Source organism: Neofelis nebulosa, chromosome 1, assembly GCF_028018385.1.
Source record: "Neofelis nebulosa isolate mNeoNeb1 chromosome 1, mNeoNeb1.pri, whole genome shotgun sequence".
In the NCBI taxonomy this organism is placed as follows: domain Eukaryota; kingdom Metazoa; phylum Chordata; class Mammalia; order Carnivora; family Felidae; genus Neofelis; species Neofelis nebulosa.
The window spans coordinates 62911611-62930376 of record NC_080782.1 but is presented as its reverse complement, the minus strand read 5'-3'; the positions used below and the strand labels follow the sequence as shown (position 1 = coordinate 62930376).

The 18766-nt window shown below is 50.0% G+C and overlaps 1 protein-coding gene across 2 annotated transcripts in view; it reads left to right on the top strand.

Annotated features, from left to right (window-relative positions):
• Positions 1-5679: 5679 nt before the first annotated feature.
• Positions 5680-18766, top strand: part of SH3PXD2B (SH3 and PX domains 2B) — a 101513-nt gene continuing 88426 nt past the window's right edge. The window contains exon 1 of one of the 2 annotated variants that reach the window (XM_058723446.1): positions 5680-5904. In XM_058723446.1, the coding sequence (XP_058579429.1) occupies positions 5830-5904 (75 nt within the window). In that variant the 5' untranslated portion in view covers positions 5680-5829. The remainder of the gene's footprint in view (positions 5905-18766) is intronic. The other variant, XM_058723447.1, reaches the window with a different exon arrangement.

Sequence of the window (18766 nt, the reverse complement as noted above, 5' to 3'; positions counted from 1 at the left end):
AATGGAGAGAAGGCCAGAGTGCCTGCAGGGGAGTGTGCCAGGGGGAGGGGATGAGATGAGGCCAAGAGGTCAGCAGAGGCTTGACCATAGTGAGGCCTTAACCTTTGTAGATATTTTCTAACTTTCTTTTTGTAAACACCCATCTAGCTGGAGACATAGAACGGCTTTAGGGGTATCAGTCCATTTGGGCTGCAATAACAGAATATTATAGCCTGGCTGGTTTATAAACAACAGAAAGTAATTTCTCACAGTTCAGGGGTCTAGGAATTCCAAGATCAAGGTGCTGATTTGGAGTCTGGAAAGGGTCCACTTCTTAATTCATCAACAGCTGCCTTTTCACCATGTCCTCGCATGGCAGAAGGGGTGAAGGAACTCTCCAGAATATCTTTTATAAGGGCACTAATCGTCTTCATGAAAGCTCCACTATTGTGAACTAATCACCTCCTAGAGACCCCTACCTCCAGATTGTATCAATTTGGGAATTAGATTTCAACGTGGATATGGGGACACAAACATTCAGTCTGTAGCAGAAAGATATCTACTTAATGAAGACGAGTGGATACAAACATTAAGAAAACATCAGTCCTGGGGCGCCTGGGTGGCTCAGTCAGTTGAGCGTCCAACTCCTGATTTCAGCTCAGGTCATGATCTCACAGTTCATGAGATGAAGCCCCATGTCAGTCTCTGTGCTGACAGTGAAGAGTCTGCTTAGGATTCTCTCTCTCTCTCTCTCTCTCTCTCTCTCTCTCTCTGCCCCTCCCTCGCATGTGCATGCTTTCTCTTTCTCTCTGTCTCTCCAAAAAAATAAAGAAACATTTAAAGAAAAGGAAACATCAGTCTTATCTTCAAGTGGGGTCTTGCTTCCAGAAAAAAACATGGCTCACGCACCCAGTAGATCTGAGCTTAAAGCCCAGCTTCACCACTTTTCTGTGCTAGGACCCCTGGGCAACTTGTCTGAACTTTGCTTTTCTCACTTGAAAATGGGAAAAATAACACACCGCAGGTTTCCTGGACGAATTAGATAGAGGAATGCGCATAGAATGTCTGTGACTGTACATAGCACCTGGTAGGTGCCCAGTAAAAGACACATTGCAAGACACATGCACATCCCTTTACAAAGTAAGGAACAGACAGAAACAGGTGCAATTTATAGACACAAAGTAGGAAGAGATGAAAGCAGTACTGAAGGGTCAAGGTCATGGAGGCCTTGAATGCCAATCTACAGCACATGAACACCTTGAGCAGCGGGGGGGGGGGGGGGGGGCGAGGTCAGTGAAGGTTTCTGAGCAGCAGGGGGTGGCGGGGACAGTGCTTTCCTTCAGGAGGAAGATAATTATGGCAGCCAGGAAAAGGGAGAAGATAGAAGGAATCTGTGCTCTCCTCCTTCCAGCCGCTGAAATGTAACTTCACTCAAGCTCCTCCCCCACATCCAAGGCTCTGCCCTGCCGCCTGGGCACCTGGAACTTTGCTTTAAAGCCCACTTCCTTCCAGCCCATAATCCATTCCACAGGACCACGTGTGCCTGGCCACTGAGCACTTGTAGGTTTAGCTATGAGCATCTTGCTGTGCCAGTCTTGGAGGGAAAGATCCTCTTTTCCAGTCCCCCACCTCTGTTCTGGAAAGAGAGAGGTCTGACTCCATCTCAGACAGTTGATGGACAGAGGAAGGAAAGGAGCGGAGCCTCAGTTCCCTGGGCCTAGCCGTCTGTCTTGGGGACTTGGGATTTGGGAGAAGTGAAGCCTGACAGTCAGGCAGACATCAAAAATCACCAAATGACCAGAGGCCTCATTCAGCCTGATGGGCTCAATGCCCCTCGAATGTATAGCCCTCCTCTCAAGTAAACCTGCCATATGGAATTCTGCGGTCCGTTGGCTTCAGCATTGATTTTCTACGGTCTACAGCTCTTGAGCTTGCAAAATGCACTTCTAGAACAGAAATTTAGAAGAATGAAGTCAGCTAAGGCAACAAATTTACCTTTTTCTCTGCCCTGTTCTCCTCACACCCCAATCAGGAAAAATGCCAGTGTTCCCAGGAGTGTGGACACAGTGAAGCTTGGTGTGAAGAGGTCTCTGGGGAACAGGTAAGGACAAAAGCCAGCCCAACCCTGGAGAGGAGTTAGGTTAGCATTAAGGAGATGGAGATAGATTCATTCATCCCACAGGCATTTCCTCCGGGGCCTCTCTGTGCTAGTTTGTGCCAGATGCTGGGGGATCTGAGACAAATGGGACCCATTCCATCTCCTTGGGGGCTCAGAGTATGGCAAAGGAATCAGATCCATAAGAAGGAAATAATGGCTATGACAAGGGATAGTGATAGCTGCGGGGGATGGGTGTTGGGGAAACAATTACATATCTGGGATGCAGGGCTTCCTGGAGGAAGTGATATCCCACCTGGGCTTTAAAGGCTGAATAAGAGGTCACTGACAGACAGGGTGGGGAAATGAATCGCTTACCCTTAGGTACGCAGGTAGGAAAAAACAAAAATATATTTCCTTCTGGAGATCACAAGTCATTTCTATTTGGGGGAACAGGGAGGCAGCTGGTGGGAGATGAGGCCGGACACAAAATCAGGGGCTAAAAAGAGAGTCAAGACTAGGAAAGAGCAGGGGCACCTGGGTGGCTCAGTTGGTTAAGCATCTGACTTCAGCTCAGGTCATGGTCTTGTGGTCTGTGAGTTCGAGCCCTGTGCCAGGCTCTGTGCTGACAGCTCAGAGCCTGGATCCTGCTTAGGATTCCATGTCTCCCTCTCTCTGTTCCTTCCCTATACACATTTAAAAAATTTTTTAAAAGGGGGCACCTGGGTGGCTTAGTCAGTTGAGCATCCGACTTCGGCTCAGGTCACGATCTCGAGGTTCACGAGTTCGAGCCTCGCATCTGGCTCTGTGCTGACAGCTCAAACCTGGAGTCTGCTTCGGATTCTGTGTCTCCCTCTCTCTCTGCCGCTCCCCCAATCACACCCTGTCTCTCTCTCTCTCTCAAAAATAAACAAACATTAAAATTTTTTTAAAAAAAGACTAGGAAAGAGTAGATATAATTCATGGCAGTTGGGATTAAAATTAGGTTTGAGATTTTGGATGCACTTAAAGGGAGATATTTAGCTATCTCAGATCAGCTAATAGCAAAATAACAAAAATACATGTACTTTACATGCATTGTCTCATTTAGACTACAGAACAAACCAATGAGGTCAGTGGCTATTCTTATCGCATCTTATAGATCAGGAGATAGAGTACAGAGAGGTGGCGTGCCTTGCCAAGGTCACACACTAGGTAAATGGTGGTTGCCAGGGGCTGGGCAAGGAGGAATGGAGAGTTATTGCTTAAAAGGTACAAAGTTTCAATTTGGGAAGATGAAAAAAGTCCTAGAGATGGTTGTTGGTGACAGTTGCACAATGATGTGAATGTACTTAATGTCACAGAACTGTATGCTCACCAAGGGTTAAAATGGTAAATTTTAGGGGTGCCTGGGTGGCTCAGTCGGTTAAGCGGCCGACTTCGGCTCAGGTCATGATATCGCGGTCCCTGAGTTTGAGCCCCGCGTCGGGCTCTGTGCTGACAGCTCGGAGCCTGGAGCCTGTTTCAGATTCTGTGTCTCCCTGTCTCTCTGCCCCTCCCGTGTTCATGCTCTGTCTCTCTCTGTCTCAAAAATAAATAAGTGTTAAAAAAAATTTTTTTTTACATGGTAAATTTTATATTGTGTATATTTCACTACAATAAAAAAGAAGAAAATGGAAGACAAAGGAAGGGTACGGAAAGATACAGGTATTGCCTCTTCTGCTACGGGCAGGTGAGAGGAAAGTTTGTCTTCCCAGGCCATTCCTGCCACCACAGAAGAGGTGAGCACAGGCGGGCTGAGGACCCAACTTTGCCACTCAGCACACAATTAGGGCCAGGTCTCATCGCCTTTCTGGGAAAACCAAGGAAGCTGGCTGATTCACAGATTTCCTCTAGCGTCTGCGTTCTGTGGTTCTGCCTTATTAGGAAGGCCGGGCTTTATTCACAGGATGAGGTAAAAGGAACAGAAAAGCCAGGCCTTCGACATACTGGACATTTCCAAGTAATCTGACTTGCAACTGTGCTTCAGAAGAATGTGCCTTACAGAAATGATATCAGTGAGGGTCCTGGCGTGAAACAGATGCCACCCTCAAACAGGGCCACCAGGGGAAGTTTACTGAGAAGTCCCCTTGCAAAGGTGTGGCAGGACTTGGGGAACCAAAAGGGAACAGGACTGTTAACATGTTTAGTGGAAAAAGTGGTCCCAGGAACCCTCAGGGAAAAGGTATGTGGAAGGCCACCTTGGAGGCACAACCCTGCAGGACAAAAGAGAACTCGGGAAATTAATACCTAGACCTCTCTCTTCTTCTGCCCTCAAACTGCTGCCAGGGCTTCCCATTGGCCAAGCCCAAGAGGAAGCTGAGGACAGGGAGCCTGTCCCTGAAATCCTAACAGGCCATCCTCTAGGGCCAGGGCAGGGTGGCAAAACCTGGCAAGGAAGTTGGAGGTGCAAATGGAGGGGTGAATCCAAAATGAATCAGCACCAAACCATCCAGGAACCTGGCCAGGGCTGCCGAGAAGCATCCTCCCCAGGATGACCCTCACCGTCTTTCAAAGGCTGACCTCAGATCTAGGGTGGGAAGGAGCCCTGGGTTCTTTCAGGCCCGGAGGGGAGTTACGCAGTTTGTTGGAAAGAGCCCCCGCTTACTAGTGTGACAGCATTGGCCAGGCTCCCATCCATGCATCGATGTGTACATTCATTCAGACATTTGTTCAGCCAACATCTGAATATGACTCTGAGCCAAGCCAGGGCTAGGAGGCACTGGATGAAGAAATGTGGAACAGCCCCAGCCACCCTTAGCTTGTGAAATACGCCTAGAGCCAGATAGTGATGGGTTCCTTCCACCAGTTCTGTGAGTCCGCAAGCTGTTCTCAGTCACCTCCTCTGTAATACGGGTCAACCATCTTTTCCTCCCGGAGTTGTCTTGAGGATTCAAAGGGAACATTTTGGAAAAGCAGAAAGAAGGTTCTGCATCTGGCAAGGAAGAAGTGTCCCACATTTGGGACTCAATGGCCTCTGTTACCAAGCACCCAACTGCCCCTCACTCGCTGACCACCCTACGCTGTTCTGCCACTCTTGCAATTATATTGTACTTGTATTTGTTGCCATTTTACTCCCTGAATCTCCGAGACTCGGGTCTGGGTTTAAAGCTGCCAACTTTTATACCCTGGCCAGACATTGCCGACAGCTTCACGTGCATCTTCACGCGGGGAGCCCAGCCCTGGTTGGTGGGCACTCGTACCAGGCCCATTTTACAGATGGAGAAACTGAACTCGGAGAGGAGAAGCAACTCGCCCAAGGCCACAGAATAGACAGCGGCAGAGTCGGAATTTGAACCCGGGAGCCAGGCCCTCAGATCCGGCGCTGGACCGCGACTCCCGAGCGAGCGCGTGCGGGAATGAGCCAGAGAGTGACTGGACGGCGGGTGCCCGCCCGTCCCCTCCCCCGGCCGCCGGGGCAGGGCGCCGGGACAAAGGCGCGGCGGAGGCCGGACGTGGGCTAGCCGGGTCCGCGCGCCGGGGGCGGGAGCGGGGCCGGGCCCTTTAAGGGGGGCGGGGCGGCGGCGCGGGGGGCGGGCCGGGGGCGGGCCGGGGGCGGGCGGCGGCGGCGGCCGGCCGGGCCCGAGGGCGCGCGGAGCGAAGGGCGGCGGCGGCGGCGGCGGCTCGTGCTCGGCCCGGGCTCCGGATAGCGCTCGGCACCCCGCTCGCAGCCCGCGGCGGCGCGCCCCCCGCACCCGCGCCCCCCGCACCCGCGCTCGGCCTCGCGGAGGACGGCCATGCCGCCGCGGCGCAGCATCGTGGAGGTGAAGGTGCTGGACGTGCAGAAGCGGCGGGTGCCCAACAAGCATTATGTGAGTGCCGCGCGGTCCCCACGCCCCCTCGAGCCCGTGCCCCGCCGGGGGCGACCGAGAGCCCCCCGGCTCTGAAAACTTCCGAACCGTCTGCTCTCTCCCCACCCTCTCCTTCTTTCCCCTCCTCGGCCCTGCTGCTTCGAGCCCGGGTCTCCCCAGCTCCTCCCCCTCCCCCTCCTCTCTTTTGCCCGGTTCTCCTCCCCTCCTTCCCGTTCTCCCGCCTCGCCCCTCCGCCGCTCGTCTCCCCCTTAACTGTCTTCTCGGCCCCCCACTCCGTCCTGCCCATCTGTGGAAAAGTCTGGCCCAGGCAGTGTAGGGGACGGAGAGACAGAAAGAGGGGGAGGGGGAAAGAGAGAGACACAGATAGAAGCTCCTGTTCTCGGGCCGCCCGCCCTGTTCCTCCTTGTCCAGAGGCACTCAGACCCGCAGTGTCTTAGCCACAGGTAGCCCCTCTAGGGACCGCCAAGTTTGGCTCCGTCCTTTTGGAGCAGCCAGCCAGCCTAAGCGATCTCTGAGAATGGATCCTTTGAGTGCCTGCACCGTGAAAAGATTTAAAAAAAAAAAAAAAAGTCTCTGCCCTTTTTCTCCAGTAACTTCTGTTAAAAAATGTGCGAAAGTTTTCTTCTGGTACCTCCCTCTGTAAAATGAGAATCTTGTTTAGAGCTAGTGAGGACTTGAGAAAATGGGCCAGTAACCTCATTGTGCAGATGGGAAGGCTGAGGCTCCAAGAAGCTGCAGGTTCTAGAACATGGAGCTGCATTCAGGCCTTCCCTGCCTCTGGAATGTGTGCCAGGGCAGGCGGTGACCCCCACATGGGAAACGGATTCTGCAGCAATCTAGGAGCTGAATCTGGGTTCAGGGGCCATGGGATCACCTCAGAGGTTTTGGGTGGAGGTATAATGGGTCTGTGGGATGTTGGGCCCAGGTGAGGCCTTGAGGAGGCCTCCCTTACTGGAGGGAAGGGGGCTCTGGTGTCTCTGGTGGTGAGAAGGGGGCAGTGGCAGCGCCTAGCTGCAGAGAAGTTAACCAGGAAGGAAAAAAGCAAGAGGGAGGGAAAAAATCCTAACAAAGAAGTGTAGAACAATGAATAGCAAAGGGCGTTGGCTGGCTAAATTCAGCTCCTTGGCCTCCCTGCAAGTCTTCTCTGGATCTATTTTCTTAAGAGGCTCATTCTTACAGAGCAGATCTATATGCCCTCCGTGAATAGCTTATAAAATCCTGAAAGGAGATAGCCGGAATCCACTCTGCACTCTCCACGAGAAAGGGTGTGCTGTGTGAGTCCGTATTGTTATTGGCTGGGCAGCCAGTTATTCAGCCCTTAGCCAGGCTGTGGGAAGCAATTTCCTGGACCTGTGGCATCCTTAAATAGAGTGAAGTTTCCCTTGATTCCAGAGCTGAGCTAAATTGTCTTTTTTTTCTTCTTCTTCTTCTTTTTTTTTTTTTTGTCAACTGTTTCAAATACTGCCAAATCGTGGTTTCTTGTTTGAGCTTGTTGAGTGTGTAACTGAGTTGCCTTTTTGGTATGAAGACAGTTTTCACCAACATGGCAACAAAAGGAAGTCTAAAATTCTCCATGCTGCCTCCCACCCAATCTGTGAGCTGGCAAAACCAGAATAGATACAGTCACCACGGAGTGGGCATCATCGTCCACTAACCCTCTCCTCTCCGCTCCCGGTGCACACCACATGAGGCAGAGGTTCTTGAGCCCATTTGACGGATGAGGAAACTAAGGCTCAGAAAGGTGAGGTCTTCTGCCTGAGGTCACAGTCACAGGCAGAGCAAGGATGTCAATCCACGTCTGTTGGACATCAAAAGGTGGTGTTTCACCTGACCACTACAGCACTTTCTAGATCCCATACCTTCATAGTTTCCTGAAGCAAAGTCCCCTTAAGAACCAAGAAGTCTGCCATCATTTGTGATCATCCTGCGGCTTTTCATTCCCTGCTTAGTCGGATCCATATCCGCCAGCTGTTTGAAGGTTCGGCAGCTTGAGGGGGCATCTTGCTTGCTTTTCCATCCTTTTTTTCGGGGTCCTTTGAGACAAGTTACAATATGGATTTGGGTTCACATTGTGGCCTCAACTTGATAGCTGTGCGGCTTCTGAGCCTCAGTTTTCTCATCTGTACCTGGGGGGTGATGGTGCCCACTTCCTCAGGGGAGGGACCACGTGACAGCAGGGCTGGCTTGCCATCATTGTTAGAAGCCTGCCTCCCTGCTCCATGGTGTCCATGTCACCCTGATTGGGAGTGTGCCGAGGTCACATGTGGAGGGATTTCACCAAAAACTTGTTTTTCTGCATGTGGGGTTAGTCACTCTTGTGACTCAAGGGGGCCCCCTCCCTTGGATCCAGCCTTTTGGGTTCGTCAGATGACATGGGGCGATGGGTTGAACTGAAGCCTGAGTTATCTACAGGAACAGGGCAGATTTAATGCCATGATGGCAGGGGACCTGAACCCACCAGAAACTGCCAGTGCCTCCCCCCTCCTGTTCAAAAAACACACCCACCCCACCATTCTGGAAGAGTGTGGAGGCACCTATTGGCATAGGCCTAGACTCTCATCCCATTTGGTACCCTCCTCTCAGAACCTGGCCCAGCCACCCTGGAGGGAAAGCATGAGAAGGGAAGTTGGACAGTCCTGAGCTCTGCTGTGTGACCTTAGGCTGCTCAGTTTCTCTCTCTGAGCTCCAGCTTCTGTAATCTGCAAGCTGTAAATACTGCTGCTTCCCCCTAGGACCGAATTTCTCACCTCAACCCTGTTGCCACGTTGAGCCAGATCATTCTTGTTGCCAAGGGCTGTCCTGAGCACTGTAGAATGTTTAGAATCCTCTCTGGCTTCTATCCACTAGGTGCCAGGGGCATCCCCCTCCCAAATTGTGACAACCAAAAATGTCCCAGGACATGTCTCCCATGATTCCCCCCAACCCCCTGCCCCAACCATTGTGTTAGAATATACGTATCAGTTATGGAGAGTTCCGTTAGCCATGCCCCGTAATTTTCCACCCCCTCCTCCCCATTTGCAGCTACCTTGCCTACCACCTGTTCATCCCTCAGTTGCTTTGGAAGGAACAGGTCACAGGGACTGTAGATGTCATAGAGAAACTGCATCTGAGCTCAGGGCTGGGCCCCCTGTTCCACCTGAAAAGGCAGATCTCCATGATCAGGGTGACATCCTGTCTCTGCCCAGCCCCCGCCTCCTTCGCTTGTGGGCACAGACATCATCAGTGGGCCCAGGGGCAGAGCCACAGGTCAGGAGGTCTGGAGAAGGCAGGGGCAGAAGCTCCCGGGGCCTCTGAGAGCCTAACAGTTGGAGAGGGGGTTTTGTTGGTGATAATATTGGTAATAAGGATAGGATTATTTGGAGAGTCTCTCCCGGAGCCACCACCCTCTGTCAGAGGCAGGGAGAGATAAAGGCTTAGAGAGCTGCTCCATTTTTGTGCGGCCACCTTTCCTGCCCCGGAACCCAGGGCTTTCTGAATGAATGGAAAGGGGGCTTTCAAGCGTGATACCCTGGGGAGACCCTTCCCAGCTAGGTTGTCTTCTTTCTGACTTGAGGGGAGGAGGAAGTGCTCCCTGTATGTTTTGCAGGTTTTATTTGGATCACCCCATTTCCTGCACTGGAGCGGGATGTGTAGAAGCCTTGGGTTCCGAAGACCGTGCTGTCTGCAGGAGCTAGGAGATGCTGGCTTGCCTAATCGAGATCTTGAGATGTTAAGAGGAGCATGATGGTGGTAGTCGTTACAACAGCAGTAATCACAACAGCTGAAATATGATCAGTCGTGGTGGGTCAGGCACTGGATTAAGCTCTCTATATAATTAGTCATCATAACAGTCCTTTAAAATAGGTACTCTTGGGGGCGCCAGGATGTCTCCGTTGGTGGAGCATCCGACTCTTGATCTCAGGGTCATGAGTTCAAGCCCCACATTGGGCATGGAGCATATTTAAAAACTAATAATAGGGGCGCCTGGGTGGCGCAGTCGGTTGAGCGTCCGACTTCAGCCAGGTCACGATCTCGCGGTCCGTGAGTTCGAGCCCCGCGTCGGGCTCTGGGCCGATGGCTCGGAGCCTGGAGCCTGTTTCCGATTCTGTGTCTCCCTCTCTCTCTGCCCCTCCCCCGTTCATGCTCTGTCTCTCTCTGTCCCAAAAATAAATAAAAATAAATAAATAAATAAATAATAAAAACTAATAATAACACAATAGGTACTTTTTCATTATCTTAATCTACTGTTTCAAATATACGAATACAGAAAGTATCTATCCACCAGCCAGCTCTGTCAGAACTTCATATCTTGCCATATTTCAGATCATTAATTTTGTTCGTTGAGAAATAAAACATGGCAGATGCAAAGCCCCTTGTGTACCCTCCCCAGCTCACGCCAACCCCCTCCCCCACCCAAATGAACCAGTGTCCTGCATTTGGTGTTCGATGTTTGTCATTCCCATTCGCTTAAAAAAAAAAAAAAAATAGAACATTCGGTCTATTAGATAGGATTTTTTTTCTCTAGCAGCTTTATTGAGGTATAATTTACATGCCATAAAATTCACTCATTTTAAGCGTATGTTTGCTGATTATTTTAGTAAATTTACAGAGCTGTGAGACCACCACTACAATCCAGTTTTTTAACATTTGCATCAACCCCAAAAAGATCCCTTGGACTGGTCTGCAGTCAGTCCCCTTCCCACCCCAGCCCTTATGCCCCTTTTAATGTTTTTTACCTTTTTAACTGCCCCAAATCTTGCATTGAGTGTTTTAAAACTACATAAAAACATCGCCCTTTCAAGATCTATGCTGACACACGTGGCCCCAGTTTCATTTTAACTACTATTTAATATTCCACTTGAGGGGCGCCTGGTGGCTCAGCCGGTTAAGCGTCTGACTTTGGCTCAGGTCACGATCTCGTGGTTTGTGGGCTCGAGCCCCGTGTCGGGCTCTGTGCTGACAGCTGAGAGCCTGGAGCCCGCTTCTGATTCTGCCGCTCCCCCTCTCGCACTCTGTCTCTCTCTGCCTCTCAAAAATAAATTACTAAAAAAAATTTTTTTAATATTCCATTTGAATATACCACTATTTATTCTAGCTCCTGGTGGGGTCTTTTGGGGTGTCCCCAGCAGTTCAGATCTGTGTGGCTGCTTCCTGCACGTGGTGGAGTTGCTGGGTCAGGGGGTTTGTGCACTTTCAGCCTTTACGTTTAGATGCCCCCAGAGCAGTGTCTGTGCATCCCTTTGCTGCGTGTCCTAGCTAACACCCCAAATTGTCAGCCTTTTTAGTTTTTGCCAAGCTGCTGGGGGCAGAATAGTATCCGATGGTTGGTGTGTGTTTGGATTTTTCCCTGCTTGCTGGTAAGGTTGAGCATCTTTTCACACCTTTGTCGGCCATTTGAGTGTCCTCTTCTGTGAATTGCCTGTTTTATCTTTTGCTCCTTTCTCAGCATATTGAGTTATTTGTCTTCTGTTAATTGGTACGATTTATTTATACAGTCAAGATCCTAATCCTTCAGGTAGTTATTACATTAAGGGTTCCCATTCTCCCCTTGAGACTGGAAAGGAGGGCGTGCACCTAACTAAGGTCACACAGTGAGGAGTGGCAGCATGGGGATTGAGCCAGATACGTACATGCTCTAGGAGAGGTGGCAACTGTGTGATCCCAGCCCTAAGCCAAGTGATGTCGGGTGTGTCACCTAGCTTCTGGACCCCAGTTTCTCCACCCTGCCCTTCCCCCCATCTCACTGCTCCCTCAGCCTGGATTGATGCAGCTCAGGCGGCCACCAGCCCTAAACATTCTCACCCCAGGAAGCTCTGGGTTGATTGTGCCCCTGGAGTGATGGAGTGGCAGACCCTGTGCCACCAGTCTTGAAACCTTTCTCCCTTTGCCAGGCCCCTAGAGCCCAGGGGTCACTATTCGGAGCTGTTGATCACGCCCTTCTTAGGTATTACTGGCAATCTCAGCTAAGCCTGTAGGAAGCCTCTGGGTGGTAAGCTTGGTGGTCTGGAACAAATTGTGAATCTGCATTAGCTGCATTCAGTTTCCAGCTACTAGTTACCTGGCACCCCCTTTTTTGCAGAAACATGCAGGACAGGGCAGCGAACTTGAGTGGAAAGAACTTGGGTGTTAGAGATGAACATGGCCTTGGCTGACTCCGCCCCCAGCCTTAGTTTCTGCATCTGTAGAATGAGTACAGTGTCGTCCTCCTAAGACTGTTGTGTGCTGTTTTTGATAACATATGGACTCTATCTATACTCCATGCCTTCTGCCGGGAGAGATAAATGCTAGTGACTAGCACATTTCTTTCATTATGAAAAGACCAAGGTTTGTGTTTTTTTTTTTTAATGTTTGTTTATATTGGGGGGCGGGGCGGGGGAGAGACAGAGGGAGACAGAGGATCCGTAGCAGGCTCTGTGCTGACAGCAGACAGCCTGATGTTGGGCTGGAATTCACCAACCACGAGATGACCTAAGCCGGAGTCAGTCACTTAACCAACTGAGCCACCCAGGCACCCCAAGAAGACCTAGCTTTGAGTCCTCTCCAAGCACTTCTGGGTTAGATGAGCTCTCTGAGGGTATGTAAAAAGGGAGCTGGAGTTGTAATAGTCCTTACCTAAAGTGTGGGCAGTTATGAAGATTCACTCGTGTCACACAATATTCAGTCTGATGCATCATGTGTAAGAGGCACTTAATCAATCATAGTAGTCATGAAAAATAATATTGACAGTAATAATGGCCATGATCCAAATCTGTGCCTCTTTCCTACCTGCCGCTGTGAGGCCAGGCTACAGGTTCTCCATGCTCTTTCATTCAAGAGGCATTTCTAGGGTGCCAACCCCAGGCTGGACACCCTACAGCCACTGGCATAGGCCCTTGAGCAAGGCTGAGCCTTCCTATCTACTCTGTAGGTGGGTTCTTGTTGTGCGCCCTATGTGGGTCACAAAGAAGTAGACATTAAGACCCCTCAGGTCGGCTTTTTTGTTTGTTTTTAAATTAATTTATTTATTTTGAGAGAGAGAGAGAGAGAGAGCAAGAGCAGGGAAGGAGAGAGAGAGAGGGAGAGAGAGAGAGAGACAGAGAGAGAGAGAGAGAATATCCCAATCAGGCTCTGCACTGTCAAACACAGAGCCCCATGCGGGACTCAAACTCACGAACTGCAAGATCATGACCTGAGTACAAACCAAGAGTCGACACTGCACGGAGTGAGCCACTCAGGCACCCCTAGGTAGGCTTTTGTTTTCAATGGCTGTTGCTTTCTTCTGATTGAAAAATAGTGGACCTTATCAGTTGCATTGCCCCATCCTGCTCTGTCTGGCCCACAGATGCAAGGAGCTAGATAGGGCATCTCAGCAGGAGATATCAGCCTGCTGATTATACTCTGGTCTCCTGCAGCTGTCTCAAGATCAAGGCGGGTGGGGTTCTCATATCTTCAGATTATTTACATGTCACTTTAGTTCAGACTTTGAACCTGTGTCATTCCGTGCTTCTGGTGAGCAGAGAAAGTACACCAGAAAGCCTGCGTTCAAGTCCCTGCTCTGCCACCTACCAGCAGTGTGACTTCAGACAAATGTCTTACCCTTTCTGCACCTCTGTAAAATGGGAATAATAACAGTTCCAATATCATAGGGTGGGTGTGAGGACTAAACAAGCCTAGCATCTCATAACTATGAGCTTTATTGGGAACATACAAACATAGTATCATTTATGATAGTAAAAAGTTGTATCCACTTAAACGCCCGTGGCATGCTAAGATATCATCAAGATGGTAAAAATATATTCTGTCTTCTGTCATGGGAATATTAAATAGTAAAAGCTGGTTGCAAAACAACATGCTCAGGCTGATTCCCACCTGATTACGAATGAAGGATGAAAATATGTGTCTGTATAAGCACAGAAATATAGCTGATAAAATGTCACTTTTTTTTTTTTTTTTGGTCGTCTGTGCTTTTCTGTTTTCCAAATGTTCTGCAGTGAACACATATTCCTGTTTTTAGTGAAAATAAAAAATACAGCAAATGCTCATTGTAAAAAGGAAGCAGTGCCGGGGTGCCTGGGTGGCTCCGTCGGTTGGGCATCCAACTTTGGCTCAGGTCATGATCTTGCAGCTCGTGAGTTCAAGCCCCGCGTCGGGCTCTGTGCTGACGGCTCAGAGCCTGGAGCCTGCTTCGGAGTCTGTGTCTCCCTCTCTCTCTGCCCCAACCCACTCGCATTCTGTCTCTCTCAAAAATAAATAAACATTAAAAAAAAGGTTTTTTTAAAAGAAGCAGTGCCAAACTGTGGGTGGCTCCAGCCGGGTTCCCACATCCTGCTGCCCCATCCTGTCCCGAAGCAATGGGGTTCTCCCGGCTCCTCAGAGAGCCTGTCCTCCCAAGGTAGACACCAGCCTCCAAGACTCTTCCCACTCTCCTGCTGCAGAGGGAGGTCTCTGGATGTGGCTTTCCAGTGCGAAAGCCCAAGAAATGGAAAGAAATGAGTTTAAAATACCTCGAGGGAAGGCCTGAGCAGACGCTTTTCTAGTTAAAATGCTGTTTGCTTTGCGGGTCCAGGCCCTCCTCCCATATCGCCTGCAGCTCAGGAGGGTTGGAAAGAATTGCAGGCCTGAGTTCTATGGTCTGCACCGAGGTCACAGGGCACAAGAAAGTTCATCCAGATTAGAGGGATGCCCTGCACCCCCTCCCTGGATGTTCATTCATTCGCTTTTAGCCCACCCCAAGGCGCATGGGGGTCAGCACGAAGTACAGTTATCACACTGCCAGAAAAGTACCAGGGGACCGCACCATTTGTTGTACTGAACATCTAGGACACTGCTATCCTCATTGCAAATGATGAGTGCTTTTTTCCTGGAGGGAGGGCTGTGGTAGGGGGAATAGTCTTGCTTTGCGTGACTCAGTTTTTTCCTTCCCCTTGGGGATGAAAGCTAGCCGTGGGCCACTGCAGCTGCAAGAAAGGGGGCCATTGGCTGAGGGTCCTCTCAGCCTGGTGGATACAAGCAGTGAGTCATGGGCACCCATCCCTAGCTGAAGGAGAGAAGTCGACGCTTGTTAAGGCCACGTGGCCGGAGGGTTGTGAGTGTGGCTTCTGCCCTCAGAGACTGAGTTCTAGTCTGAATCTGCCATTCACTCACTGTTGGCCTCGAGCCTTCTCCTCTGGGAATGGGTGGCTTTGGTGGCTTTGCAAATTAAGTGAGCTTTTGTGCAGAATGCCTGAGGACAGTACTGCTGGGACAGTTGTCCTTGGAGCTTCCTGGCCTGGGGTAATGCCCAGACACTGGGGCCCTGTGGTTCCTTCCTCAGAGCCCTTGTCAGCAAGGTTAGCCAGACCCTGGCTAGAGCTGGCATTGCTGCCCCCTGCCACGACATGGGAATTGGCTGTAATTGAGTCAGGAGGCTCGGTGTCTCGTAGTGGGCCGGTGGGCAGGGGCTTGTGTGGCTCACTCCTCTGGGACTCTCCCAGGAGCCCACAGGCCCAAGCTTTGTCACACATCCATCGTTCCTCCGTCCCCTTCTCCAAACTGCGGGGTGTTTTCCTCCCATACTTGCTGGCCTGGATGCAAGCCTGCAGGTGGGCAGAGAGCCCAAGCGCAGGGCCCTCTTGAGGTGGTGAAGGGAGGAGGGACTATTGGTGCATCTATTGTGTGCAGGTGGACAGAGCTCTCCTGCCTGCTTCTCTGCAGGCCTATCCCAGGCCATCCTCAGGCATCCTTAGGGTTGCCAGATTTACCAACTTTAACAGGATGACCTGTTAAATTTGAATTTTAGATAAACATGCGATATTTGGGACATACTGACACTACGGAATTAATCATTTTTTATTTGAAATTCAGGTTTTACCAGGCATCCTGTACTTTGTCTGGCCGTTCCACCAGAACCACAACTTTCAAAAAGAAACAACAACTAAGAGACCTTTGCACTTTGTAGTCGACCATGTTTCTTGAGAATTCACTGAACAAATATAAATCCTTACAGGAGCCTGGCACTTTGACATGCAGGGATGATATACAGATAAACAAACCAGGAATTCAGACTTCAAGGAGGTCAGTGTTCTGAGAGAGACAGGTAGACAGGGTGTTTCGGAGCTAGTCTGGAACTTGGGGAGTAGGCAGTTGGGTTCTGGGGAAGTTGGACTTGGACGAGGCGGCATGGCAGAGGTGATCCAAGGCTGATCACAGAGCCAGGGAGGGATTCCACAAGTGGAAAAAGGGAGGGGAATTTCAGGCAGAGAACAGGAAGGCGAAGAAATGGAAACCCCAGCATAAAGTGTGTTTGAGAAAAGCAGGAGAGCTTTGAGTGACGGAGATGCAGTGTGCCTGGCAGGTGCAGGCCAGAAGGACCTGGGGGCTCCTGAGTGGGCCAGCAACCACGAAAGAATACAAAGCATGGACGCCACGCTCAAGAAGGCCATGGCCCCAGTATACACGGGCTGGGGGCCAGGGGTCGGCACCAGAGGTGTCCAAAAGGAAGTCACTGGAGTAGTCAGGAAGCTGGTAGTCAGGGCCCCTCCTGCTGGCTGGGTGGTTAGAAAGGCCTTTCACAGGAGAATGGAGGGGGCAGAACACAGATAAAAAGTGGGAGGATCTTGGAGAAAGAAAGCACCTGTCCACAGAAGGGCTGTGTGCAGTGAAGATGAAGTCAGGGTGGGAGGGACGGGAGGGAAATATTAGAGGGGACTGTGGGAGTCCAGCTCCAGGAAGAGAGAATCTGATTGGTCAAGCCCAAGATCACCTGGCCGTCCTTTGGCCCAGCAAGGGCCAGATATTGGAATAGATACTCCCCCTAAATTGCAAGCAGTGGGAGAGACAGTCATTGTAGGAGATTCAGGGTACTGTTGCTGACGAAGGAGCTGGTGGAAACCATTGATGCCGGCCACGTGGGTACTATTATTAGCCCATTTCACAAGTGTGGAAACTGAGGCTTGGAAAGGTGGAATAATTTACCCAGGATTGCACTCAGCTCTATGTGCATCATTGACCACAAATGAGAGTATAGTCTCTCTCCCCAGACATGAAGGGAAACATTGCCTTAAAGCACATAAGGATAATATTTTCTAGTCTGCTTAATTAAGCAGAATTGCATGGACCCCCTGCCCACTGCATTGGCAAAGACAGCTAGAAACCCACACAGTGGCGTCACCATTTCCTCCTCCCCAGCCAAGGTGTGAATCAGCAGCCTTTGGCTTCGGGCCAGCCTTGGCTGCCAGTCCCTTGCACAGATGTGGGTTTATTGTCTGCCCTGGCCAAGCCTGGCCCCAGGCCGGAGAGAGGCTAAGATAGCCAGGCAGCCTTTGTCCCCATGGAGGTCACCGTCTGTTGGGAATGCATCACCACTGCATTGGGGCCCTGATGGGGCATAGCATGGAGCTGTGGTGACAGGGAGGGGTCTGAGGCCTGGGCTGCCTATTCTTCACTGGGACAGAGAGGTTTGCTCTGGAGGGGGAAAGCCAACTGGCAGAGGAATCCTCAACACGGGTAGAATTCAGAGGGTCCTGAACTTGGAAGGGGGAAAGTTCATCTTTATTTCCATTAGCCTCTGGCCATAACTTAGCATTGCCCTTCTTTGTGAACGAAGGCAGCAGCCCTCGGTGATGTTAGTAATACCTGGGACTTTGTCGCCAGAGGTAGTGTCGTATCACTTTATAGTTATTGCATGGATCCCAAAGATCATTCATTTATCGTCTGCTGGTAGTAAGTAGATCATTCACTACCGCTAGATTTCGTTAATAAAGGGGTACCTGTATTCGCCGTTTCGGTTTTTGAAACCCTTTCAATATATATAATTCAGTGTAATCCGTTTCATTTGAAATCCTTTGTGCTTTATTTTATTAATGCTAGATCATTCTGAGAAGTGGTCCATGGGTTGCGTGAGGTTGCCAACGGGGTCCTAAGCACAAAAAAAAAAAAAAAAAAAAAAAAAAAGATGAAAAACTTCTGGGTAGAAGTTTCCAACTTTGGGTTTGGAAGCCAGATGGCATGGGTTCGACCCGGCTCTGCTGGCTCCCGGCTGTGTGAGCTGGAGTAAGCGTCTTAACTTCTCTGTGCCTCACTTTTTTCATCTGTAAAATGAGAATAAGAATGGCACCTACTGTGGGTTGTTTCACATAAAGGGTTTAGAGCAGTACCCGGCTGTGAAAGGGCTGGGTAGTTACCTGTTAGTATTGTCTTAGCATCATCATTATCACCATTACTTTCCAGACAAGCAACGCAGCTGATATGACTCGTGGTCTGGAATGATCGCACGTTGAGAAGCATCCTCTAAATGGACTAGCCCGGGATGCACCCCCTGAGATTTGAAGCAGTTTTCCTGGATGATTTATATATTCGGATATTCAGCGGTGTGGTAATTAAAGCGATGTCGAAAATAGCCTAGATGTTTGTCGTTGGAAATGTGATTAGATAAATGATAGATGGCCTTCGGTGGACTATTAAGGGTTCTTTAAACATGGTTTGTTCAAAGAATTTTTAACGAGATGAGGAAATGTTCACCATATAATGCAAGTGAAAAAGACAAATTGTATATACAATGTGATCTTCATTTCTTGAGTACTTCCGAAAAGAGTCTGGGGAAGAAATATGCCCAAAACAGCATTTCTGGTGGTGGAAACACGGACAGTTTTAAGACCTCAGACTTTGCTGTCAGGGCTTGTTCCCAGCTGGATTGCACAAGTGACTTGACCTCCCGAGGCCTTACTTCCTCCACTACAGAATGGAAACAGCGATACAATGCAGCCTCATAGGAAGTACATCTAGGCTGTTAGTCGTTGTGAAGAATTATATTGTTTTATATTGCATTATATTTTTTTTGTGTTATCGCACGTTTCCCTGGAGGGGAGAGGACAGTGTAGTATGGCAGAGGTGGGAAGGAGAGAGGGAGAAGGAGGGGACCCTGCTT